Source organism: Gossypium hirsutum, chromosome A12, assembly GCF_007990345.1.
Source record: "Gossypium hirsutum isolate 1008001.06 chromosome A12, Gossypium_hirsutum_v2.1, whole genome shotgun sequence".
Taxonomy (NCBI): domain Eukaryota; kingdom Viridiplantae; phylum Streptophyta; class Magnoliopsida; order Malvales; family Malvaceae; genus Gossypium; species Gossypium hirsutum.
The window spans coordinates 102,007,840-102,029,919 of record NC_053435.1 but is presented as its reverse complement, the minus strand read 5'-3'; the positions used below and the strand labels follow the sequence as shown (position 1 = coordinate 102,029,919).

Below are 22,080 nucleotides of genomic sequence, written 5' to 3'. Positions count from 1 at the left end.
TCGAATATGAGTTCGCCTGCATGAGAGCGCGGACCCATCAAATGCGAACTCATGGAGGCGAATTATACGCTTTGGTTAACTATATACTTACCACGATAAAAAGGGTCGGATCAACCTAAATTGGATAATAAGTCGGAAATCGCGAACACCTAACAAGAATAGATATGATTTTAAGAGGTTTGGACTAGCTAATCACATTCAAGTTTTTATTTCCATAATATTTACTTCTGATTACCACTAAACAGACCCGACCTTGAGAGTAGTTTAGAAGTGCGACGATCCAGAGCCTACGGTTGAAAGAGGCCACCAAAAAATTTGTTGAGGCCACAAAAACTTAAAATGCAGAAAGTTTTTTTTATCAACACTTCATTATATACAGGAAAAAAACAAAATAAAAAGTCCCAATTTTATTTAATATTTTATTTTATAATTTATTGGTACTAAAAAATATCGGTTCTATTACTATAATTATGATTATGATATCACAATACTCACCCACTTGGTTAACTGATCACCTTTTCTCCCCTATCTATAACTTTATTTTATCAAATGTTGGTCTAAAAAAATAACATAAATAATAATTTAATTTAAATATTTACTTTTAAAAAATTTGACTGGGAGATGAATATGGGTGCTTTCAAAGTATCTTAGCCTTATGCCCTTATCCATAATTATTTTGTTTTTCATGAAAATTAAATAATTTTTTTGTATAGACCAAATCCAACCCATACAGTTGGGCCATTGACTTAGGGCAGATAGAGTCCACCCACTGGCTGTATTGCATCCAAGCCTGAGTCACCACAAACCAATGCAAATAGCGTGGCATTAAAACTCCAGGACGACAGGGGTACACAGCTGGGGACTGGGAAAATCATTTTACAAATTTACCCCTAATAGCCGTTATTTTTTCTTTCTATGGCTTACTATTCAAATTTTATTTCACAACTCCCATGAAAAATAAAAATTTTAAAAAGAAATTCATTAAATAAATCAATAAATTTCAATTATGCACAATTTTTTTTTAAAAAATTATCTACGTATACTCATATAAATTATCATGTCAATATTATTACAATTGTAATTAATTAGTCAGGTTTTTTTTGTTCAAAAATATACAATTTTAATTAGATTTTAAAATTTTGGATCAATTAATAAAAAAATTAGGGTCAAAGTAAATATTAATAAATGTTATATATTAAATTTATCATTATGTCAAAAAATTTATTTCTACTATATTTTATGGCCTATTTATATTATAGTCATTCTATTTTTTAAAATTTCACTTTCATTTTTTAAAATAAAAATTAATAATATGTTTATGTATGACATAATCACATAACTCACCCTGTACTATTTAATGAAATTAATTAAAAATTAATTTATAATTAAAAAATCAATTAGCATTATTATTATTACAATTGTAACACCCCTTACCCGAGACGGTTTCCAGAGTCGAGCACGAGGCATTACTTAGCTTATCTTACCAATTCGGAGCATAAAAACTAGGTTTGAAAATTTATTTCATTATTCGCAACAAATCTGTCCAATCGCGTAGCAGTTACTAAATTAATTATAACTTGAGCTACAGAACTCGAAATTTAATTCCGTAAATTTTCCCTGAAACTAGACTCATATATCTACTCACCATAAAATTTTTAGAATTTTTGGTTCAGCAAATTAGTACAGTTTATTAGTTAAAGTCTCCCCTGTTTCACCACCTGACTGCCCTGACCTCTAGTCACTAAAAATAAGTTTTCTCACTGTAGGATTTTCATGTGAAGTTCTTACTTGTTTCTACAGAAAATAGACTCATTAAGAAATCTAAGCATGTAAATTTCAACTCATAACCATTTTTTTACAATTTGTAATTATTTTCTAAACTCAGAACAGGGGACTCCAAAAACAGTTCTGACCCTATCTTATTAAAATTCACATATCTTAAAATATAAATTTCCTTTTTCTACACCATTATTTTTCCATGAAAATAGACTCAACAAGCTTTAATTCCATATATCATTCACCCTCTAATTCATTTTATACTATCTTGGGTGATTTTTCAAATTCACGTCACTGTGCTGCCTGAATTCTGTTTCTTTGCAAAATTTTATCCTTTCATGATTTCCATGCATAATTTATCACCTAATCTTTCATAACAACAAACACCTTCATCCTTAATCATTTTAATAACCATACATCATCAAATACTTACACATCACTCATTAGCAAAATCATCATTACAAACATACAAAATAACTAAATCCCTATACATGCCATAACTCAAACGTGTTTCGATATAAAATACCGAGCAGTTGTAGTTGATAGTGTGGACGATCTCCGACTTCTTTAGGATCCTTGAAGTAGCTTTGCAATACTATAAGAGAAAGAGAAATAAAAGAAGTAAGCATAAAGCTTAGTAAGTTTACTAGCAAATAAATAACAATATTTAACTTAAATAATTAAACTCAATGTCTATATCTCTAGTTTACTCTTTAGTTAATCTCATACTAGTTCTCTTACTTGTTTACTTAGAATACTTGTGTGCATAACTTACTCAATCCTTGCTGCATCGTTGAACATCAATTGATAGTATAATAAGTTCTTAAGTCTTACAACTTACCTGAGCTTGCCATTTATGCTTTAAACTGAACTTTCATGAACATGATTCGTTTACAAGCCCGTTGAGGTACATTGGAATAATAAGGATACTCGGGTCTCTTCTGATAATAACATGCCAAAGCCATGTCCCAGACATGGTCTTACATGGGATGTTCTCGTGATGGTGCCCATGCCATGTCCCAGACATGGTCTTATAGGGGACCTCTCATCTCGGTGCCAACGCCATGTCCCAGACATGGTCTTACATGAGACCTCTCGTCTCGGTGCCCATGCCATGTCCCAGACATGGTCTTACAGGGGACCTCTCATGATCTTAAGGATGCCAATGCCATGTCCCAGACATGGTCTTACATGGGATCTCTTTACCCAAATGTCATGACATTCGTATCCAGTACCATCCTTATGTATCAACGGGACTTTTAAATTTTAATTCTCTATCATTTCATGCTTGGATCATCATCAAATAAATTCATAAAATAAATTCATAATTGCTGGAAATTAACAGCATTAATAATAAATATTGAAATATTGCATTTATTTACCGTAAACTTACCTCGGTACCAATTATAGCCAAATTCACCAACTTAGTCTTCAACTTTATTCTTCCCTTTGTCTAACCTCGAGTTTCGTACTTCTTGATCTAAAATAGTAAATTTAACTTATTTAATAATCACATTCATCAAAACAGCCCTCGACTCTAACTTTTTCAAAATTACAATTTTGCCCCTAAACTTTTACATAATTACATTTTTGCCCCAAGGCTCGGAAATTAAACTTCATCTCTTATTCTTATGTTTTATAACATTCTGAACATTTTTCCCTTCTATGGCAACATCAAATTCCCACTCTAACATGTACTTATGAACATTAGGTATTTTTACCGATTATGTCGTTTTACTCGTTTTCACTTAAAATCGCTTAGCAAAAGTTGTTTAACATAATTTCTAGCTTCATATTCTATCATAAACATCAAAATAAACACTTTTCACCTATGGGTATTTTTCCAAATATAAACCCTAGGTTAAATTATTGCTAGAATAAGCTAAATTAAGCTACTGGGATCTAAAAAACGTAAAGAACATTAAAAACGGGGCTTGGGATCACTTACTATGGAGCTTGGAAGCTTGAAAACCCTAACTATGGCTTCCCCCCTTTCTGATTTCGTTCATATGAAGAAGATGATGATTTTTGCCATCTTTTTCCCTTTTAATTCATTTTAATTACTAGATTACCAAATTGCCCCTAACTTAAAAATTTTCTATTTCACTTATCTCATGTCCATTTTTGTCTACCAAGTTACCAATGGTATAATTACCATATAAGGACCTCCAATTTAAAGTTTCATAACAATTGGACACCTCTAACATGTAGAACTCAACTTTTGTACTGTTTACAATTTAGTCCTTTTGACTAAATTGAGTGCCCAAACGTCGAAATTTTCGAACGAAATTTTCAAAAAATCATTTTGTGAAATTGTAGACCATAAAAATATAAGAAAAATAAATTTTTTCTCATCGGATTTGTGGTTCCGAAACCACTGTTCCGATAACCTCAAATTTGGGCCATTACAACAATAATTAAGAAAAATATAAGTTTTACGTTTAAATTTATATTTTTTTAAGACCGGTTTTGAGATAGCCTAGAAATATGGCTGTCTATGACCCAAGATTGAAAAGGGCCTAAATTGTTTTTATTATTTTATTTAATATAATAAAACATAAATTATTAATATATTTTTATTATATTATATTATATTTTATAATTTTTGTACAAATATCCCAATTTATTATTTTTTAGGTTCCAAAAATGTCAAAAAAGAACCAAAATTTTCTCGCATTATATATATAATAATAATAAACCATCATAATACAATACAGGTGACAGGTGAATTGCTTCAACAAATGGGCTTCACAGTTTTCACTTTTCAGTTTTGAGAAGAGATAATGCAAATGTCGTTATTTAATTTTTGAAAAACTCATTTCATGCTTAATTTTAAATAATTTAATAAATTTAGTTCTCTACATATATAATTTTCATCAATTTAGTCATTAAACACTTCGTTAGTTGTGTAGCAATTTTAACTTGTAAATTTTTACTATTTGTTTAATTTCTTTAAAACTCCGAACAAAATTGATAGTTATAATTTTAAAAATAGTCATTTTTGTTTGTCTTATATTATATTTTACTCATTTATGTTTGAAATATTATGTTTTAGTCACTTATGTTATCGTTTTGTTACGAAGTGGTCACTCTACCATTAAGCTCCGTTACCTCCCTAACAGTGGTCCTACGTGGCAATCCAAATGAATTTTAAATGTCAACTTAAATATTCTGCGAGACAGTCAAAATTAAATTTATTTAATTGAAAACCTATTTTCATCCTAACAATTGGACATTCAAGTTGGCATTTAAAACCCATTTGGACTGCCATTTAGGACAGCCGTTACGGAGGTAATGAAATTTAAGAGTAGAGTGACCACTTTTTAACAATAATCTAAGTGACTAAAACGTAATATTTCAAACATAAGTGACTAAAATATAATCTGAGACAAAAAATGACTATTTCTATAATTTACCCTATAAATAAGTAACATTTAACAAGCCGAAGCCAACTTTATCTACTCAACTAGATAATCTAAAACTCCATAAACACTTCAACTTACTAGGATCCCTAACCGACCCAAACAAGCGAAAAAGGAAGGAGAAACTAAAGAAACCCTAAAAGCTCCTGTTCAAACCAAATACTCGAGCTTGAAGCATTTTTGTTTTAGATTCAGATGATGACAAGCCAGATCAAAGCGAATACAAAGCCATAATTGAAATATTAGAACGATTGGGCGATGGATTTAAAGGATATGAGAAGCCTTGATTTATACTTTCAAATATTGAGGGTAATCAAATTTAGGAGCGAGTAAAACTCGATTTGATTCGAAAAAAATTTAAATCTTGAGTCAACTCGAATTAGTAATTCAAGTTTCGAATTTGAATCGAGTTGAATTTTATAATTCGAATAACAGATTGTTGTATATATACTTTTGGCATTTGTTAAGTTTGAAAATGAGTAAATTGATATCTCTCAACAAAATTATAAAATAGTTTTCACGATTCAAAATATTTATAAAAAATCCAAATTTTATAAATATATATTTAAAAAATTCTAAATATATATATAAGTTAAAAAAATTTATAGAATTATAATTTTTAGAACCTAAATAAGTAAATTAATGGTTCAAGTTTATCGTACTAAAGTTTTTTTTTTGAATTTTTTTTCAAATATATATGGTTTCAAATTTATGTGTTATAACATGAGATTAGTTATACTGTAATAAGATTTTAATTTGACATGTTTAATTTTTTTAAATTTAACTCGAACAATTTCACTCGATCCGACTCGCTTTGAATTTCAATTCATTCGACTCAATTCAAAAAAATTTTGAATCGAATTAGGATGATAAAATAGGACTCGTCAACTTAATTAGTTCGAAATTTCTTACTTAATTTGATTCGATCAAACACTCACCACTACTCAAATCGATTTCAATAATAATCATTAAAAAAGAAGGAGAGAGAAGAAGGTTATATAGGAGTAATTCTCAAAGAAAAAAAGATAAATGATGGCTTTTAATAAATTAAAAGGTAAAAGGGTTAGGTATAAAAAGAAGGTGATGAATGATAGTAATAAATGGAAATTTTTTGTGAAAGCAACCAAAAAGATTAGCTTTTTGAGCTAGGTGTAAAAAGTTATAAAATAATTAAATATATTAAATAAAATTTGTAATTATTGACAGTTAAATTTATTGAATTATTTAAATTGATAACATCTGCAATATTTTTATCAATAATTTGATGGTTGAAAGTTTTTTGCGGTACTTTGATGACCAAATAAAAATAAGCTAAAAGCTGAGGGACTAATTATGCAATTTACAAGAAAAAAAGAAGGAAAAACTTGGGAATTAAAATTAACTACCATGGCAGGCAAAGAGCAGAGTACAAGCAAAAAGGTTCATCAATTCCAAAATACAAATACAAGAAATAATACCACATCTAATTAAGCATGAAATGTGGAGTGAGTGGACACAGTGTGGTTAGCTTTATTTTTGTCCTTCTTGATTTCACCCATCATTCGTGCAGCCCCAGGTAGACCTCCACACCTCTTCATCAGTTCCTCCTTCACCTTGTTTGAAATTGTTGTGTCTTCACTTGTCTTTTTACCTTTCACTGCCTCGTTATATATCCACCAGCAGCTGTTTGGATCATTGAGAGGCTGAAGTCGATGCAAGTTGTCGTCTCCCACCACTTTCTTTGCTGCTTCCTCCGACCTACACGTCACGATAACCGCTCCCCCTTTCTGCTTTGGAAGATGTTCATCGCTCAAGCATTTCTTGAGTTCTTCATAATACCCGTCTTCCTCTGCCTCCCCCACATCATCTAACACAATTAAATACTTGTTCTCCGCTAGTTTCTCCCGATGATCGCTCAGGCGTCTAAGAAGATGAGGCACTTCGGATTTGAATTTGATGATGTCCCCTGGAAGTGTATCCTCAATTTCCTCTACCACCTCCTCAGTTTCCTCTACCTCCTCCTCAGTTTCCTCTGCCTCATTCCACAAGCTTATCCAAAACATTTGCGTGTAGCAACTCTTCACCCTCTCATTTCGGAGAATGAACCTGCAAAGGGCTGTTTTGCCAACACCAGGCAGCCCTACAACACCGATTGTCTTGAAGGGTTCATCCCTAAATCCACCTTTGAGAAGCATTATTTCAAGCGACATCTCATCTTTCTTAAAACCACGCACAGCGGCTGCAGGCTTATAAGTCTTTTTAATTTTTTTCTTCTCTGATGAGCTCCCTTCGCCGGGATTGTTTGGGGTAACATCCCCGTTTGAACCTGCAGGTGGGGCAGCTGCTGCTGTGGCCGATCCATTCTGTTTCTTATCTTTATTTCTCCAGAAGCGAGAGGAATTCCCCTTGCTGCTCTTCTCTTGGGGTGTCAAAGTCTCTTGGTACTTGTCGTACAGGGTCTTTTTCTGGTGTTCAGTGGGTGCGGCCATATTCTATCTCTCAAACTCAAAGCTGCTTCAAAGTTGAGATCTTTTATATTACTACTAGTACAACCGAATGGTTTAATAGAGAAGAGATTCGCAATGATTATCACTCGGCTGAGATGGGAGAGGATGGATGGGAAGACACAGGGAGTGAAAGAACAAGGAATCCTATGCAAAACCCTCAAAATGATATAGAAACATATTCACTTGAATGAAAGAAAAAGAAAAGGTTAGTGGGACCCTATTTTTATCACTAACACATCACGACTCTTATGGTCAATGAACAAAGTCGAGAGCTTTAAAAATTTTATGAATAAAAAATTATTAAAAAACTGCTAAATTCTCACATGTTGCAGCCAAGCGGGACAACTTTTTTAATCATTAAAAATTTTACTATTACAACATCCTTTGAGAAAGATGGATACACAAGATAATTTAATTATTGTTCCCAAAATTAATAATTAAATAATTTGGATGGTTTTAGCCCTTTTTCTTAATATTTTTTGTTTCTTGTTTTGAGATAATGTGCACTTTAATCTTTTATTTTATTTTATTTTGGCATTGATTCTTTAAAATTAAGTATGTATACTTCATTTTAGGTATGTGTAATTTTTAAAAAAAAAATTATGAATATTTTTAAATTTTGAGATAATATGTAAATTGTCAAATCAATATTGCTCATATTTTAATTTTCCCGTCAACTTTTTCATAAAAGAAATAATTTTAAAAAATTAAGGATAAAGTGATAACAACATTAAACAATAAAAATTAAATTTATTTTGTTTTTATACTAATCAGAGAGACTCCAGCAGACTCGATCCAACTCCAACACCTTTAAGAAGAAAAAGACGTTAACTAGAACAACAAAACCTTGGGCCAGATAGATGGCTTCAGTTATCTAGAAGAACACAAAGCTCTCTAGTGTCGTTATGCAAAAGCCTTGGGCTGTTTTCGTGCATGAGACGATCAAACGTAATTTGGGCTTAGCTCGGACAGCATTGGTTCAACATGTTGTAGCATTTGCATGGAATATACTAGTATCATTCATGAATATCTCTCCTTGTTCCTAAGGAAAAACCTTGATATTATATTATGAAACACTGATAAACGGATAAACAACTAATTGCTGAGATTAGAGTTTGGTGCTAACAAGATACTGTTGTTTACTATCTAATTAAACCTTAAAGATCCTAAACCTTTGCTCTTTATATCTAAAACATCTTAGCATTGGTGATGTCAAAATTTGGATTCTGAGCAATGAATTTCTTGAGCATGTTCTGGTTCTCTGTCTCCTGACTGGTGGGAAGCCCCAACTGCTTCTGCCTTTGGTCAAACATCATCTTCTCCACAGTGGACCTCGTTTCCATGTCCAAATCAGACAACTTGCTCTTGTCTGGTTCTGCCTTTTGAGTATCAATCTCCGGTCCTCCCTTCAACAACGATTTCCACCAACTGGTTTTGTCGCACTTGGTCATTAGCAAATATATTACCTTTTGGTCCTCCAAACTCCAGTACGAATCGTTAGGTTTCACGGTCTCGAACAACTGCCCATCAACAATAGGAGTCTGACCCTTGAGCCCAACCTTCAAATAATCCTTCTTTACATCGCATATAACGTCCCTGGATTTGGTCCCCAGAGGGACAGGAACTGTAGCAGTAACCTCTTGCAGGTTTTGTCCCCATGAATGGTTCTCCATGTCGAGACCGTTGTCTTTGTTTGGGTTTAGCTTCGGCTTCGGCTTCGGCTTCTCCTTGATCTCCTCTTTTTCCTTCGTCTCGTGCTCTTTCTTTGCTGCCTCTTCTTTCATTGTCCTTTCCTTGATGTTCTTCACAAGAGATGATATTTTCTTCTCCACAGAATCGGTGTTGAACATGTCAGAGTTTTCGGACACAAAGTTGAAGGCAGATTCGAGAAACCCTAGAGGATTTGAAGGGTCTAGAACTGCATTGAAAGACAAAGCAGAAGAAGTAGATGATTGCTTGTTGTCTTCATCTTCTATGTAACCAGAGAGGATGGCCATGGTTAAATTAATTCTTGGGGGGGGGGAGAGGGTTTGAGGCGTAGAGAAACAGATGATCTACTAACTATTAGGTCTTTTTTTCTTCCTTGAAGGAGACTTAAGGCGTCGAACGTAGATATAGGCCTGGAGTATACGAGTTCAAATCAAAGTGGGAAGCCCTTCGTCACAGATATATTAATTCAGTTTGCAGCATGTTTTTGGGCAACCTACATGTATCAAAAAGTTTTTATTTTAAGCATTTAAAAATAAAAAATTATAATTTAATCTCTCACCTTACATAATCTCTAATATGTTCTAAAAGATATTATTAACTAAAATTTTAGATATTATTATTATTTAGAAAATACAATTTTGATAGCCATATTAGTGATTTGGAGGACACCTCTCGTAAAATATTTAGTGCCTATTTTGGCTAACTCTCCATCATTTTTCTTTGGCTGAGAGGCATTTATTTCCACGGTGCTCCTTTGTCCAATTATGAAGCATGGTTCAACGATCCTACTCACATTGGACCTAGTGCCCAGGTGGTTCGGCCAATAGTGGGCCAAGAAATCTTGAATGGCAATGTAGGTGGGGGTTTCCAAGGAATACAAATAACCTCTAGTTTTTTTTCAAATTTGGCGAGTATCTGGAATAACTAGTGAATTACAACTCTATTGTATTGCAATCGGTGCATTGGTCTTTGCGGCCTTAATGCTTTTTGCCGGTTGGTTCCATTATCACAAAGCGGCCCCAAAATTGGTTTGGTTCCAAGATGTAGAATCTATGTTAAGTCACCATTTAGCAAAGCCATTGGGACTTGGGTCCCTTTCTTGGGCGGGGCATCAAGTACATGTATCTTTACCGATAAAACAATTTCTAAATGCTGTAGTAGACCCTAAAGAGATCCCACTTCCCCATGAATTTATCTTGAATCGTGATCTTTTGGCTCAACTTTATCCCAGTTTTGCCGGGGGATTTTTTGTTGATTAGGCGACACCCGAATTTGAACTGGGGAATAAAGGATTTGTAGTTCCTCGCCTTACCGCTTGACCATGTCACCAAAAGGCTACAAACAAAAAAAGGAGAGTATCTCCCTTTTCTTTTTTCTTTTTAGATCGGATCCATACCTTCAATTGGTTATAGTATCTCAAGACACACAATATCTAAAAACTTTCCCTTTCTTTTTCTATTGAAAAAGAAAATGTGGATTCTCAATTACAAAAGTCAAAATTCAGGACAAATAAATTGAAACCATTGACTATTGACTGCAAATTTATGGACGATTCTTCTTTACTTGTCTTTTTCTAATGGTATAAGAAAATAAAACTGGATACATAATTAAGCAGTATTGATTTTTTTCAATAAAAAAAAACTTTTTGAATTTCAAGTATATTATAATAATATAACAGCAATTATGAGTCTATGTAAAACCCAGAGCAAAAGTCGTTACACAGTTATAGTTATCTAATAAGGTATTTTATCTATCTAGATATGATGTCAACAAGGAATCAACAAGAAATTATCGTGTTTCAATTTTTCATTGAATAGATTAAAATAAAAGTAATGAGAGTATCAAATTGATCAAACTATGTAATATGAGTGTTTAAATTGTAAATTTTTATTTTTGAGTGTCTAAAATGAAAAATTTTGATAATTAGATGACTATTTATGTAATTTATCCTAGATTTTCTTATGGTATTAAAATACCAAAAATAATTCTTAAATTTATTATTTGAAGTTATTATAGTAAAATAAGTTTTTATATAAATTTATATCTTTAATTTTAAACAAAGAGTTATTTGACTTAGGGGCAAGCATTCAAGGCAAAAGAAAAAGAAATCAAGGTTGTGGATTGTATCAAGTTTAAAAAATTTTGAGTTGTTAAGCTTTAAGTCTTAATTTATCATGTTAATTTAAATTTAAAAATTTTCAGTAGTGAACTATCGAAAAAAAAATATTAAATTAAAACTTATGAATAGATTCTAAGAACATGTAAATTTTTATATATATCAACAATTCTTTCAAATCAAAATAAGAGATAAATAATATATTTTAATATGATAATAATATATTTTAATATGATAAAATTGATTTAATAATTTTTTAATTTAAAGCTTTGAATTTATCATTTTAAAAAAAATAAAATTATTATAATTTAACATTAATTATAGGGTTTTTTTTCATTTGTAAAGATTATTTTATATTTTTTTAGAATTATACTTTTTAATAATATATTCAATTTCATTAACTCAAAATTCTTAAAAAAAAAAATTGATTTTCGTGAGTTGAATGAAGTTTGAAATTTTTTTTACTTATTAGCCTCCTAGCGTAAAAGCATATGTATTTAAATACAAATAGAAAAACAATAAAACTTCTTTCGCCTAGATTGGTTGTACTTTCTAGAAATAATTTTCTAAAATTTTATCTGGTGCAACATCCTATATTAGCAAATAGCTTCAACAGCTAGCCTCTTTGTAAAGTTGGCACACTCCGTTGATCCAAATGTTGCATCCGAGACATCAATCGAACATCTCTTCCTCCCAACACACTCCTGCAAGAAACCAATATATATTTTGTACTTAATAACACTAGGTTATCAGATACAGAAACATATAATCTGTATCTTGATGCCGAGAAAGTAGTCGTGACTACGTACCTTTTCCAAATAAGATATGCTTAGATCTGCATCACAAGAGCCTTTTTGGAATGAGCCACATTTTCCCTGAGGATCACCAAAGCTGGCGAATTTTATCTGCGATATGGTTTGACCTCCTTGGCATGATAGTTCCAACGTGTTGCCTTCGCTTACATTTGCACAAATCGAACCCACAGTGACGGTCTGAAAAGACACTTGCGAAGGGTTTCCACCCATTTCCTCAAATAAAATCAACGTGTTGTTGTCGTCATTTAGGAATGATCTCGGTACATGGTACCTGTTACAAATACATTACGTATATCGTATCAGGTTTCGGATTTTGAGAGTAATTAGTTGCTGGTAAACCAATATTATGTGAGAGGTGATGTTTATACCATCTTTGAGAAGGATTGCCACAATTTGATAAACATTTTCTCTCATTGTATTTCCCACGATAATCACATTCCGTGCCACAGCCATTGCTATCAGTAATTCGTGCCGGCCAGAAGCGTCCTATGCTGTTTCCGTTTATCCAGGCATGCCCCTTGCCCATGCCTTGTAAATCCACAACTACAGGGTCTGTTCCTGGCGGAGCTTTGAATTCAGTCTAAACAAACACAATGCAAAAACAAGTTGCTTAGAATCATAATTTGAATCCACAATCAAAAGGGAAAAAGTTAATTTGAATTATACTTTTAAGTACCTTGTACCAAATTAACCATAGGCATGCCGATGAAAAGTTCAAGAAATTCTGATGAAAACTGTAGTCTAGCATGGGGAGATTTTGGATCATGAAGTCTTTCGGCTTCACCATTCAACCCAATCTTTATCCAAGGCAAAATAAAGTATAGTTTCAATCAAATATTGTATATAATATTGCTATAATAGAGATTTTCTAATTCCTTAACTTTTGAGACTTACCTTGTATTTCCAAGTATTTGATGACAAATCTATAGTAACATTCTTGTTGTCAGTCAATACAACTGGACCCCCATTTAATCCCTCAGGTCCTTTATCAAAAAATTGTCCATAGTTCTGAATAACGAAAAGAAAGCATGATATATAAATAAATTTGAAATTGGTAATTTACATTACATGAATGTTGAAGTTCATTTTCAATTGTTAGCAAATCATCATTCCACTAGTGTCACGGGCCAAAGTGCAAAGCCCGTGACCATGCCGCAAGAAGCGCCCCATGGAGGTCTATCGATTAGATGGGGGACATTCAGCCCACAAGAACTGGCCCGATTCAAAGAGCTACTAAAGAAGCCTATCAGATTGAAGCCTGGTTGGCCCAATGATGAAGACATGGCAACTTAGGCAAAATATGGTAACTAATCTTAGAGGATATGATATTATAATCTTAGAGATCTTAGATATGATATGGAATCTTATAAGATATTATTTTATAAGATTACATATCTTATCTAAGATATGGAATCTTAGAAGATATGATATTATATTCTTAGAGATTTGATGGTAGGTAACCTTTAATCTCGTCCGTCGATGTAATTGTATCTTGACCGTCGATTTTGGGGGAGCTCAAGTATAAATAGAGAGCCTCCCCCTCATTTGTACACACTCCATTCATTGTTTCATTATTCTTTGTGAATAAGAGAATAGAGAGCATTTACTCAAACACTTTGTGTGCGTCCCTTTCTTTTGTTCTTTATAAGCTTCTTTTGGCATAAGTTTGCTTCCGCTGTACGAGTTGGTGCCTTGGAGGAGTTCTTAAGGAATCCTCATTCGAGTAAAGGCTGACTTGGGCGAGTTTGGATGAGCGAATCGCCTAAGGCCGCACAGATCGCGAGACGAAAGGTCCAGCCCCGCGACAAGTGGTACCAGAGCTAGAGTTCGAACCAAGAAGTATCCGAGCTATTGGTTCAAAGGCACTGTTGGGATGTCGAAAGAAGTCGTTGGTCAGAGTGAGCCAATGGAGACCCGTGGGAGGGCTAGAAAATCCAGTCGCTCGAGGGAAATGCTGACAGCTTTGGAAAATCGAGTGGTGAATCTCGAGGAATCCGTAGGGAACGTGAAAGAGACGCTTGAATTGGTCGAGGGACGCACAGATGGGTTAGACTCAATGGAGGAGCAACTCAGAGATTTTGTGTTGGATTCTCTCGGTGCAAATAGGGAAAAGATAATGGAATTACTCGAGTCCACTGAGGTAAAGCTGGCAGAGAGGGATGAAGCTCTCGAGGATATGGTGCTAGCCATGGAGAAAGAAATGGAGGAGCTCAAAGGGGAGCTCGCGATTTACAAAGCCGCTTTGAGTAATGGGATGTTGTCTTCAAGGCCGAAGCAACATGCAATGGATGTTCCCAAACCGGAGAAGTTTAAGGGTGCACGATCCGCGAGGGATGTGGACAACTTCTTGCGGGAAATGGAGCAATACTTTCGAGCGATGGGCATCGAGGATGATGGCATTAAGGTAAACACTGCTTCGATTTACTTTTCTGATGTTGCTCTCTTGTGGTGGCGACGTAGGTCCACGGATGAGAAACGTGGAGGAACGGCTATTGGAACTTGGGAGGAGCTTCAAGGAGAGTTGAAGAAGCAGTTTTACCCTCAGTTTGCCGAGAAAGAGGCTCGAGCAAAGTTGCGTCGTCTCACGCAACAAGACACTGTTCGGGAGTATGTGCAGGCATTTAGCGAGTTGATGCTTCAAATCTCCGACTTGAGCGAGAAAGAAGCATTCTATTGGTTCGAGGATGGGTTAAAGCCGTGGGCAAAGCAAGAGTTGCGAAGGCAAGGAATCACCGAACTTACTGTAGCCATGGCCGAAGCAGAGTCCTTTGTTGAGCTTGATCCGGCGGGAGACAAGCTTGAGGCATCTAAGCCCAATGGAAGGGGCAATGGTGAGAGAAACCATGAAGAAGATGAAAGGGGACATAGCGATGGGGGCAACAGTACTGATAGCACAAGTGGCAATGGGAAACCACGAGATGCGAAGCGGGGATTAGACAACCCAAGGGACAAGAGGAAGAAGATGAAATGCTTCCTTTGTCAAGGACCACACATGGCGCGTAAATGTCCAAATAAAGTGATGATTTCAGCAAAGAATGATGAGCCGAAGGAGGAGGCGAAGCCTACCGAGGGAAACACATCGAAAGTCAATTCGATGGTACTCATTCCTGGGAAGAGGAATGGAAAAGGGTTGATGTTTGTGGACGTCAACATTGCGGGTCAGAAGCGGAGTGCTCTTATTGATACGGGAGCATCGGACTTGTTCATGTCGGAAATGGCTGCGAAGAAGCTTGGTCTGCCGATTAGGAAATCGAATAAGAAGATCAAGGTATCAACTTCTGAGAAAGCCCCAACTGTGGGAGTAGTTCGTGATGTGGAACTACAAATCGGCGAATGGAAGAGCAAGAAAGAATTCGAGGTAATCCAATTAGATGATTACGATTTTGTGCTTGGCTTAAACTTCCTTGTCAGGATTCAGGCATAGGGGCCGATCAAATCCATATTACCACCGGTCCATCAACAAAAAGTATTGTGCCGGTGCATCGGGATGTAAAAGTTGGGACTAAGGTGTTGTCGTCAATCCAACTAGTCGAAGATGTTTCGTATGGGAGAAACATTAAATCGGCAAAACGGAATGCTACGAAAGCCTCTTCGGAAGTGTTAGTGGCGCAAGGGACCGATATGAAGCCTGCGGGATCGACTGTGGAGCTGACACCTTTGGGAAAGGTGGGTTGTGCATCGGGCTTCAAGGGAAAAGGAGCGATGCAAGGACAGTCGAGACGAGTAAATGCTACGAGTAAGGTACATTGCAAACACTCTGATAGTGTTTTGAATTCTGACTTGTTGGCTTGGCAAGGTCGTAGGGGCCTTTTCAAAGTTCATAAGCGAGGAGGCCAAGGAACTGTGGGCGGTACGAAGCCGAGGTATGAGAATCGAGGGGATTCCAACAGAAACAAGTCAAAATTGGGGCAAGTTAAAGTGGAGACTACTTGCCAACAGAATGTACCAACGAGTGGAACAGTTCAAGATAAGAGGCGACGGAAGTCGAGGCATAAGTTCCGAAGGAAGGGACAACCTGATCGCAAGACGAGTCAGGAAGAAGCCGAGGCAACGAAAGAGTTTCACAATGAATCAAGTCAGTGTCATCCAGAAAACGCAACGAGGGCGTTGCGAGATTGGGTGGGGGAGAATGTCACGGGCCAAAGTGCAAAGCCCGTGACCATGCCGCAAGAAGCGCCCCATGGAGGTCTATCGATTAGATGGGGGACATTCAGCCCACAAGAACTGGCCCGATTCAAAGAGCTACTAAAGAAGCCTATCAGATTGAAGCCTGGTTGGCCCAATGATGAAGACATGGCAACTTAGGCAAAATATGGTAACTAATCTTAGAGGATATGATATTATAATCTTAGAGATCTTAGATATGATATGGAATCTTATAAGATATTATTTTATAAGATTACATATCTTATCTAAGATATGGAATCTTAGAAGATATGATATTATATTCTTAGAGATTTGATGGTAGGTAACCTTTAATCTCGTCCGTCGATGTAATTGTATCTTGACCGTCGATTTTGGGGGAGCTCAAGTATAAATAGAGAGCCTCCCCTCATTTGTACACACTCCATTCATTGTTTCATTATTCTTTGTGAATAAGAGAATAGAGAGCATTTACTCAAACACTTTGTGTGCGTCCCTTTCTTTTGTTCTTTATAAGCTTCTTTTGGCATAAGTTTGCTTCCGCTGTACGAGTTGGTGCCTTGGAGGAGTTCTTAAGGAATCCTCATTCGAGTAAAGGCTGACTTGGGCGAGTTTGGACGAGCGAATCGCCTAAGGCCGCACGGATCGCGAGACGAAAGGTCCAGCCCCGTGACACTAAGGTGTGCCTGCCTACCTGTAGACCAACTGTGACACTGAGCAAAGTTAGATTGTTTGTTCCAGGCATCAGTGAAACTGGGTTCTTGAACTGAAATGCGTAACCTGATTGAGAGCCTGTAAAAAAAAAAAAGCTCAAACAAATTAAATGTAAATTTATTCTGATCATCTTTTGAGCAAATAGAATATATTTATATTTGGATCATATAGTTAAACGATACCGATCAGATGGCCGTTCACGTAAGCATAAAGGACTTGACCGGATGACTTTACAGACAGAGTAGCATCTTTCTAGGATGTTCCGTTAACATCAAAACTGTCTCCAACAGATAATAATGAGAAAACAAAAAATTCTACCATTTCTAAGGAACTCAATCACCTTATACCACAAGGATGTGTTTTGGATTTCGACATTACCTTGCCATACACCACAAGTAGTCACTAACATCAGAAGTTACTCTTTTCTGTTCAAGAAGCTGCCTAGCTGTAAATATTCCTTGCCCAAGGAGGGTGTCTTTAATTGTTTCGGGAGTCCACATCCAGGATAATTTAGCAGTTTCACCATCCATTTGTTTTTTCACCATGATAGAGGTCTGTGTGTTAACCTGTGGGCAATATTTGTTTGTTTTTTTTTTTTAAACGCCTAGTTAGCTTATTATTCTATTTCAAGCAAACTGTGATAGACTTATAAGCATGAAAAAATAGAGTTTCTACCTTTGCAGTGTTGAAAATCTCCTTATTGCAGCCACCAAGGATACTAACAGACCAAGCTGGAACAACGAATATATTGCCTTCTTCCAAGACAACAGTCGCCTCTTCAATTTGATTATTATTGCTCAAGAAACAAAAACTTTCCCCGGTTATACTATTGGTATACGTCGTCAGCTGGATAAATTTCGAATTCAAAACAGCCATTTCATTCAGCATTAAATCTACAACGTCTACCACATTTCGTTAAAACTCCGTCACTTACCTCAACCCCATTGCCATAAACCTTTGTGGTTGCTGTACCATTAGTGAGAACCCTCTCCCCCACTTTAATAGCTGCGTGGAGTTGTTTAAGATGACCATATTTTGGCTGGTTTAAATTGCCTGAAAACAGGAACCAATCTTAACTATTACTACGTTTTTGGAAGTGGAGGATTGTGCTTTTAGTCTTCGGCTCACTTACCGAATTCATCAAGTGGGGCATCATAATCATAGGATGTTGTGATGAATGGCCCTCCAGATGTACGTCCAAAGTTTGTTCCTCCATGGTACTGAAAGCATATTTGTTAAAAAGATAGATCAAAGAAAGAGACATTGGGAGCCAAGTTCAACAACAAAGAGGTGATAAGTAATAACCATACCATATAGTAATTTATCAACACTCCACCAGCTTGAAAAAAACGAGCTACTGAATAAGCCAAGTCTTCTGCAGGTCTGTGAGGGTCTTTTTGACCCCATTTTTTGAACCTACATTTGATAGTCCAATATATTTATTAGTTTAATCTGAAAATGGGGAAAAAATTAAAGGAAATGAACATAATTGAATACCATCCCGTCCAGTTTTCCGTAAACATTTTAGGGATCAGGGTATTTTTTGGCTTAAACGTATGACAGTAAAACCCATTGCATGTGCTAATCTGTAGAAGAAAACATCATTTACCATAATAAAACCAATTACAAAAAAACTATAAAAAAAAAAGCAGCAAAAGTTACAATGGGCGGTGGAGCACTCTGCTGTTGACACATAATCCATGGGACTCCAATATTTTGGGCTGCAGCCATTTCAGCACACCAATTGACGTATGCCACCCCTTTATCTTTATAAGCCCACATAATATTTCCGTACTCGTTCTCAATCTGTCATGAGAAAGGGTTGAATTTTGTCTCAAAAGTTCTCAATCTTCAATGCTAAATATTTACAGAAGGAAGGAAAGATAACCTGTGCTAAAATGATGGGTCCACCTTGTGAAGCAAAAAGTTCTGCTTCTTTGCACATATCCACAATCTTGGTTACAAAAATTCTCATTTCATTCTGCATTTGAAGTGATAAAAATGGTTGAAATCCATATGTTCAGACTTCAAATATGAAAACTAGTGAAAGCAGGAACCTTGTATATTTCATTATCTGTCCTTAATTCAATTCCTTCAATATTATTTAGCCACACAGGGAATCCCCTGCATACGACATAAAATATATATATTAATTCCAAAATGTATTGAATTCATTAGGTGATAGAAGAAAAATATGTTACCCATAATTCCATTCAGCACAGACATAAGGGCCTAATCTCAAGATTCCATATAGTCCAGCCTCTTGAACTAGCTTGAAAAACTTTACAAAATCCAGGTTTCCCTCGAAATTATACTGTTTTAAACCATTAATAAAAAGGGTTGACATTGGCAGATTAGTGCTGGTTATTTAAAGATTATAAGATGAGAAAAAAGAAGCATCACTTGTCGGCGGATAGGCTCATGAGCGTTCCAAAAGATATATGTTTCGACTGCATCAAGGCCCCCATCTTTAGCTTTCTGTATAAGATCTGGCCACATCTATTTATACAACATATAAACAGTGTGTCAAGAAATCAATTCCATGTACCTAAATAGAAATGAAAGGTCAAATTCAAGTAAATATACCACAGGGGTGCTACGAGGGTAGTGGATTGCACCAGAAAATATTAGTTTACGTTGCCCATCGATGTCAAGGCTTTGGGATCATAATCAACCTCTATTGCTGAGCTTCTACATAGGCATAGCAGAGTTGAATAAATCACGAGAATCCAAATGTTCCACATATTTGCAAACTCTGAAATTGATTACTGTGACGAGAGTAGATGGTGCCTTATTATATAGGGATGAATGATTGCATAAATTAAATTTTTGGATTTCCATATCTATCTTCATCATCTAATATTTCAACATATCTATCTGGAATTTCTTTATTATTTATCGTAATTTTTATCCTACCATTTATCCAAGTATAATAAATATCACAAATCTTTCGATTTATGTTTTTTTTAAGGGTAAATTATCTTAGTTGATTACTCAACTTTTATTGTGCCTTTATTTTAGTCATTCAATTGTTAGTATTATCGAGGTACCAAAAAAATTAAGGATTAAAGTGAAAAACGAAAGAAATTAAAATAATGCATAAAAAATTATTAAATTGTACTTGTTTATCATATTGCCAAAAATTGTAAATTTCTTCTTCTTCTTTTTTGGTATTGAAATTTTAAATTTCCAAAACATCAAAACCTATAAATTATTGAAAAATTTTATCCATGTCAACCGATTTGTTACTATAATATGAAATTTAATTTAATTAAATAATTTAATCTCATTCTAAATTTTAAAATTTTATTTTATGTTTCCATATTATTCTTAAAGAATTCAACTCAACTCATATTTAATTACTGTCTATGAAACTTATATCTCCTTTGATTATATAATTTCAAATCTTCCCTTAAAGTAGAAAAGAAAAAAGAAATTACAATTAATTAAATCATTTGTTTATTCTTTGGGTAAAAAAGTGATGAAAAAAGTATGGATTTTGTTTGGCATGACAAATAAAATTAATTAATTTAATTAATTGTGAGAATTTTTCTTTATTTTTAGCTTAACATAGAAGACTCAAGATCATATAACAAAAAAATTGTGTTTCATAGATAATTATTCAAGATGGTTATTTGAATTGATTTTAAATTTGGAAGCATAAAATAAAATTTTAAAATTTAGAAAGAGATTAAATTAATTAATTTCAATATTATAGTAATACATTGACTAGCATTATCATGGGATAAAATTTTTTTAATAATTTATTTAATTAATTTTGATGTGTTTGAAAATTAAAATTTAAATATTGAAAAAAATTAGAATTTTCAGCAAGGGGCACAATTTGACCATTTTTTTAAGTATTATTTTAGTTCACTTTAATCTTTCATGTTTTTTTTACCTTAATAATACTTACAAAATGATAATTTTTTTAGATGACCAAAATGAAAGCGACTAATAAGTTGAGTGATTAAAATGAAAGTGTAAATATTATGTGGCATATATAGTTAATCATTGCTAGAGATTTAAAGAGTGCGTGACTAAAATGAAAGTATTTTAAAAGTAAAGTGATAAAAATATAAAAAAATTATTTTGAGTAATTAAAATAAAAGCATCCTAATAATAAATATTTTTTTAATTAGGCTTTTTTTTTGGTAGAATAAGGAATTTTATATAAATAATTAAACTATTACTGATTACTCAGATAATTGGCATGATACCCATCCCATTTTAAGATGATGATTAAAGACATCATCTATAGTCTTATCAATTAAATCAATAGATTTCACTTAAAAGAAAATTCCAAATCAAAAGAACGAAAAATTAAAGGAAACAAGCACAATAACTTGGAAGATGGGGTTTTTGATTTTTTTGATAAATTAGATAAAAAGCTTAAAATAGTAATTATATTTTTTTATGATTATAAAAAATAATAAATTTTTAAACGTGTTTGGATAATAAAATATAATTATATAAAAAAATTTATGTTCGTGGTAAAAAATATAATTATATATAATTTAAATTTTTTAAAAAAATATTAATTAATCACTATAAAAAATTATTGAGGAGTTTTTTTTTAAATAAACAACGAAATTGAAGTCAAACTATCATATGTAATATGTTAGTTTAGGAAAATAGTCGACATTACTATTACAAATAAAAATAAAGATCATATGCAATTTTATCTAAATGTTCTAATATTCCATATTTGTTGAGTTGTTCTCTCTCTAGCATTTAACATATACTCATTGATCTATTGGTTATTGACCGATTTCTTCATCATTTTAATCGAAATATGAATTTGTATCATTAATATTACCAAGATCTTCTTCCATATACTATTAAAGGAATGTGTCATCTCGATTCAAACAACGAATGAAGTTATGAAGTAACTTGCT

General features: G+C 34.0%; 2 protein-coding genes and 1 pseudogene across 2 annotated transcripts; all 3 read right to left on the bottom strand.

Moving 5' to 3' along the window:
- Positions 1-6,551: 6,551 nt before the first annotated feature.
- LOC107946803 (probable disease resistance protein At4g19060) lies at positions 6,552-8,000 on the bottom strand. The gene has a single exon (XM_016881266.2). It carries the CDS (start codon positions 7,664-7,666, stop codon positions 6,665-6,667), a length of 1,002 nt encoding a protein of 333 aa, XP_016736755.1. The 5' UTR covers positions 7,667-8,000; the 3' UTR covers positions 6,552-6,664.
- Positions 8,001-8,723: 723 nt separating this feature from the next.
- Positions 8,724-9,847, bottom strand: LOC121211091 (protein BOBBER 1). Its single transcript, XM_041083349.1, has one exon. The coding sequence runs from the start codon at positions 9,679-9,681 to the stop codon at positions 8,872-8,874; it is 810 nt and encodes a 269-aa protein (XP_040939283.1). The 5' UTR covers positions 9,682-9,847; the 3' UTR covers positions 8,724-8,871.
- Positions 9,848-12,106: 2,259 nt separating this feature from the next.
- On the bottom strand, positions 12,107-19,926 carry LOC121211464 (beta-galactosidase-like; annotated as a pseudogene).
- Positions 19,927-22,080: the final 2,154 nt, after the last annotated feature.

Bases quoted from the DNA above. Each gene is read 5' to 3' on its own strand.
- LOC121211091 (XM_041083349.1), bottom strand. From the start codon at position 9,681: ATGGCCATCCTCTCTGGTTACATAGAAGATGAAGACAACAAGCAATCA.
- LOC107946803 (XM_016881266.2), bottom strand. From the start codon at position 7,666: ATGGCCGCACCCACTGAACACCAGAAAAAGACCCTGTACGACAAGTAC.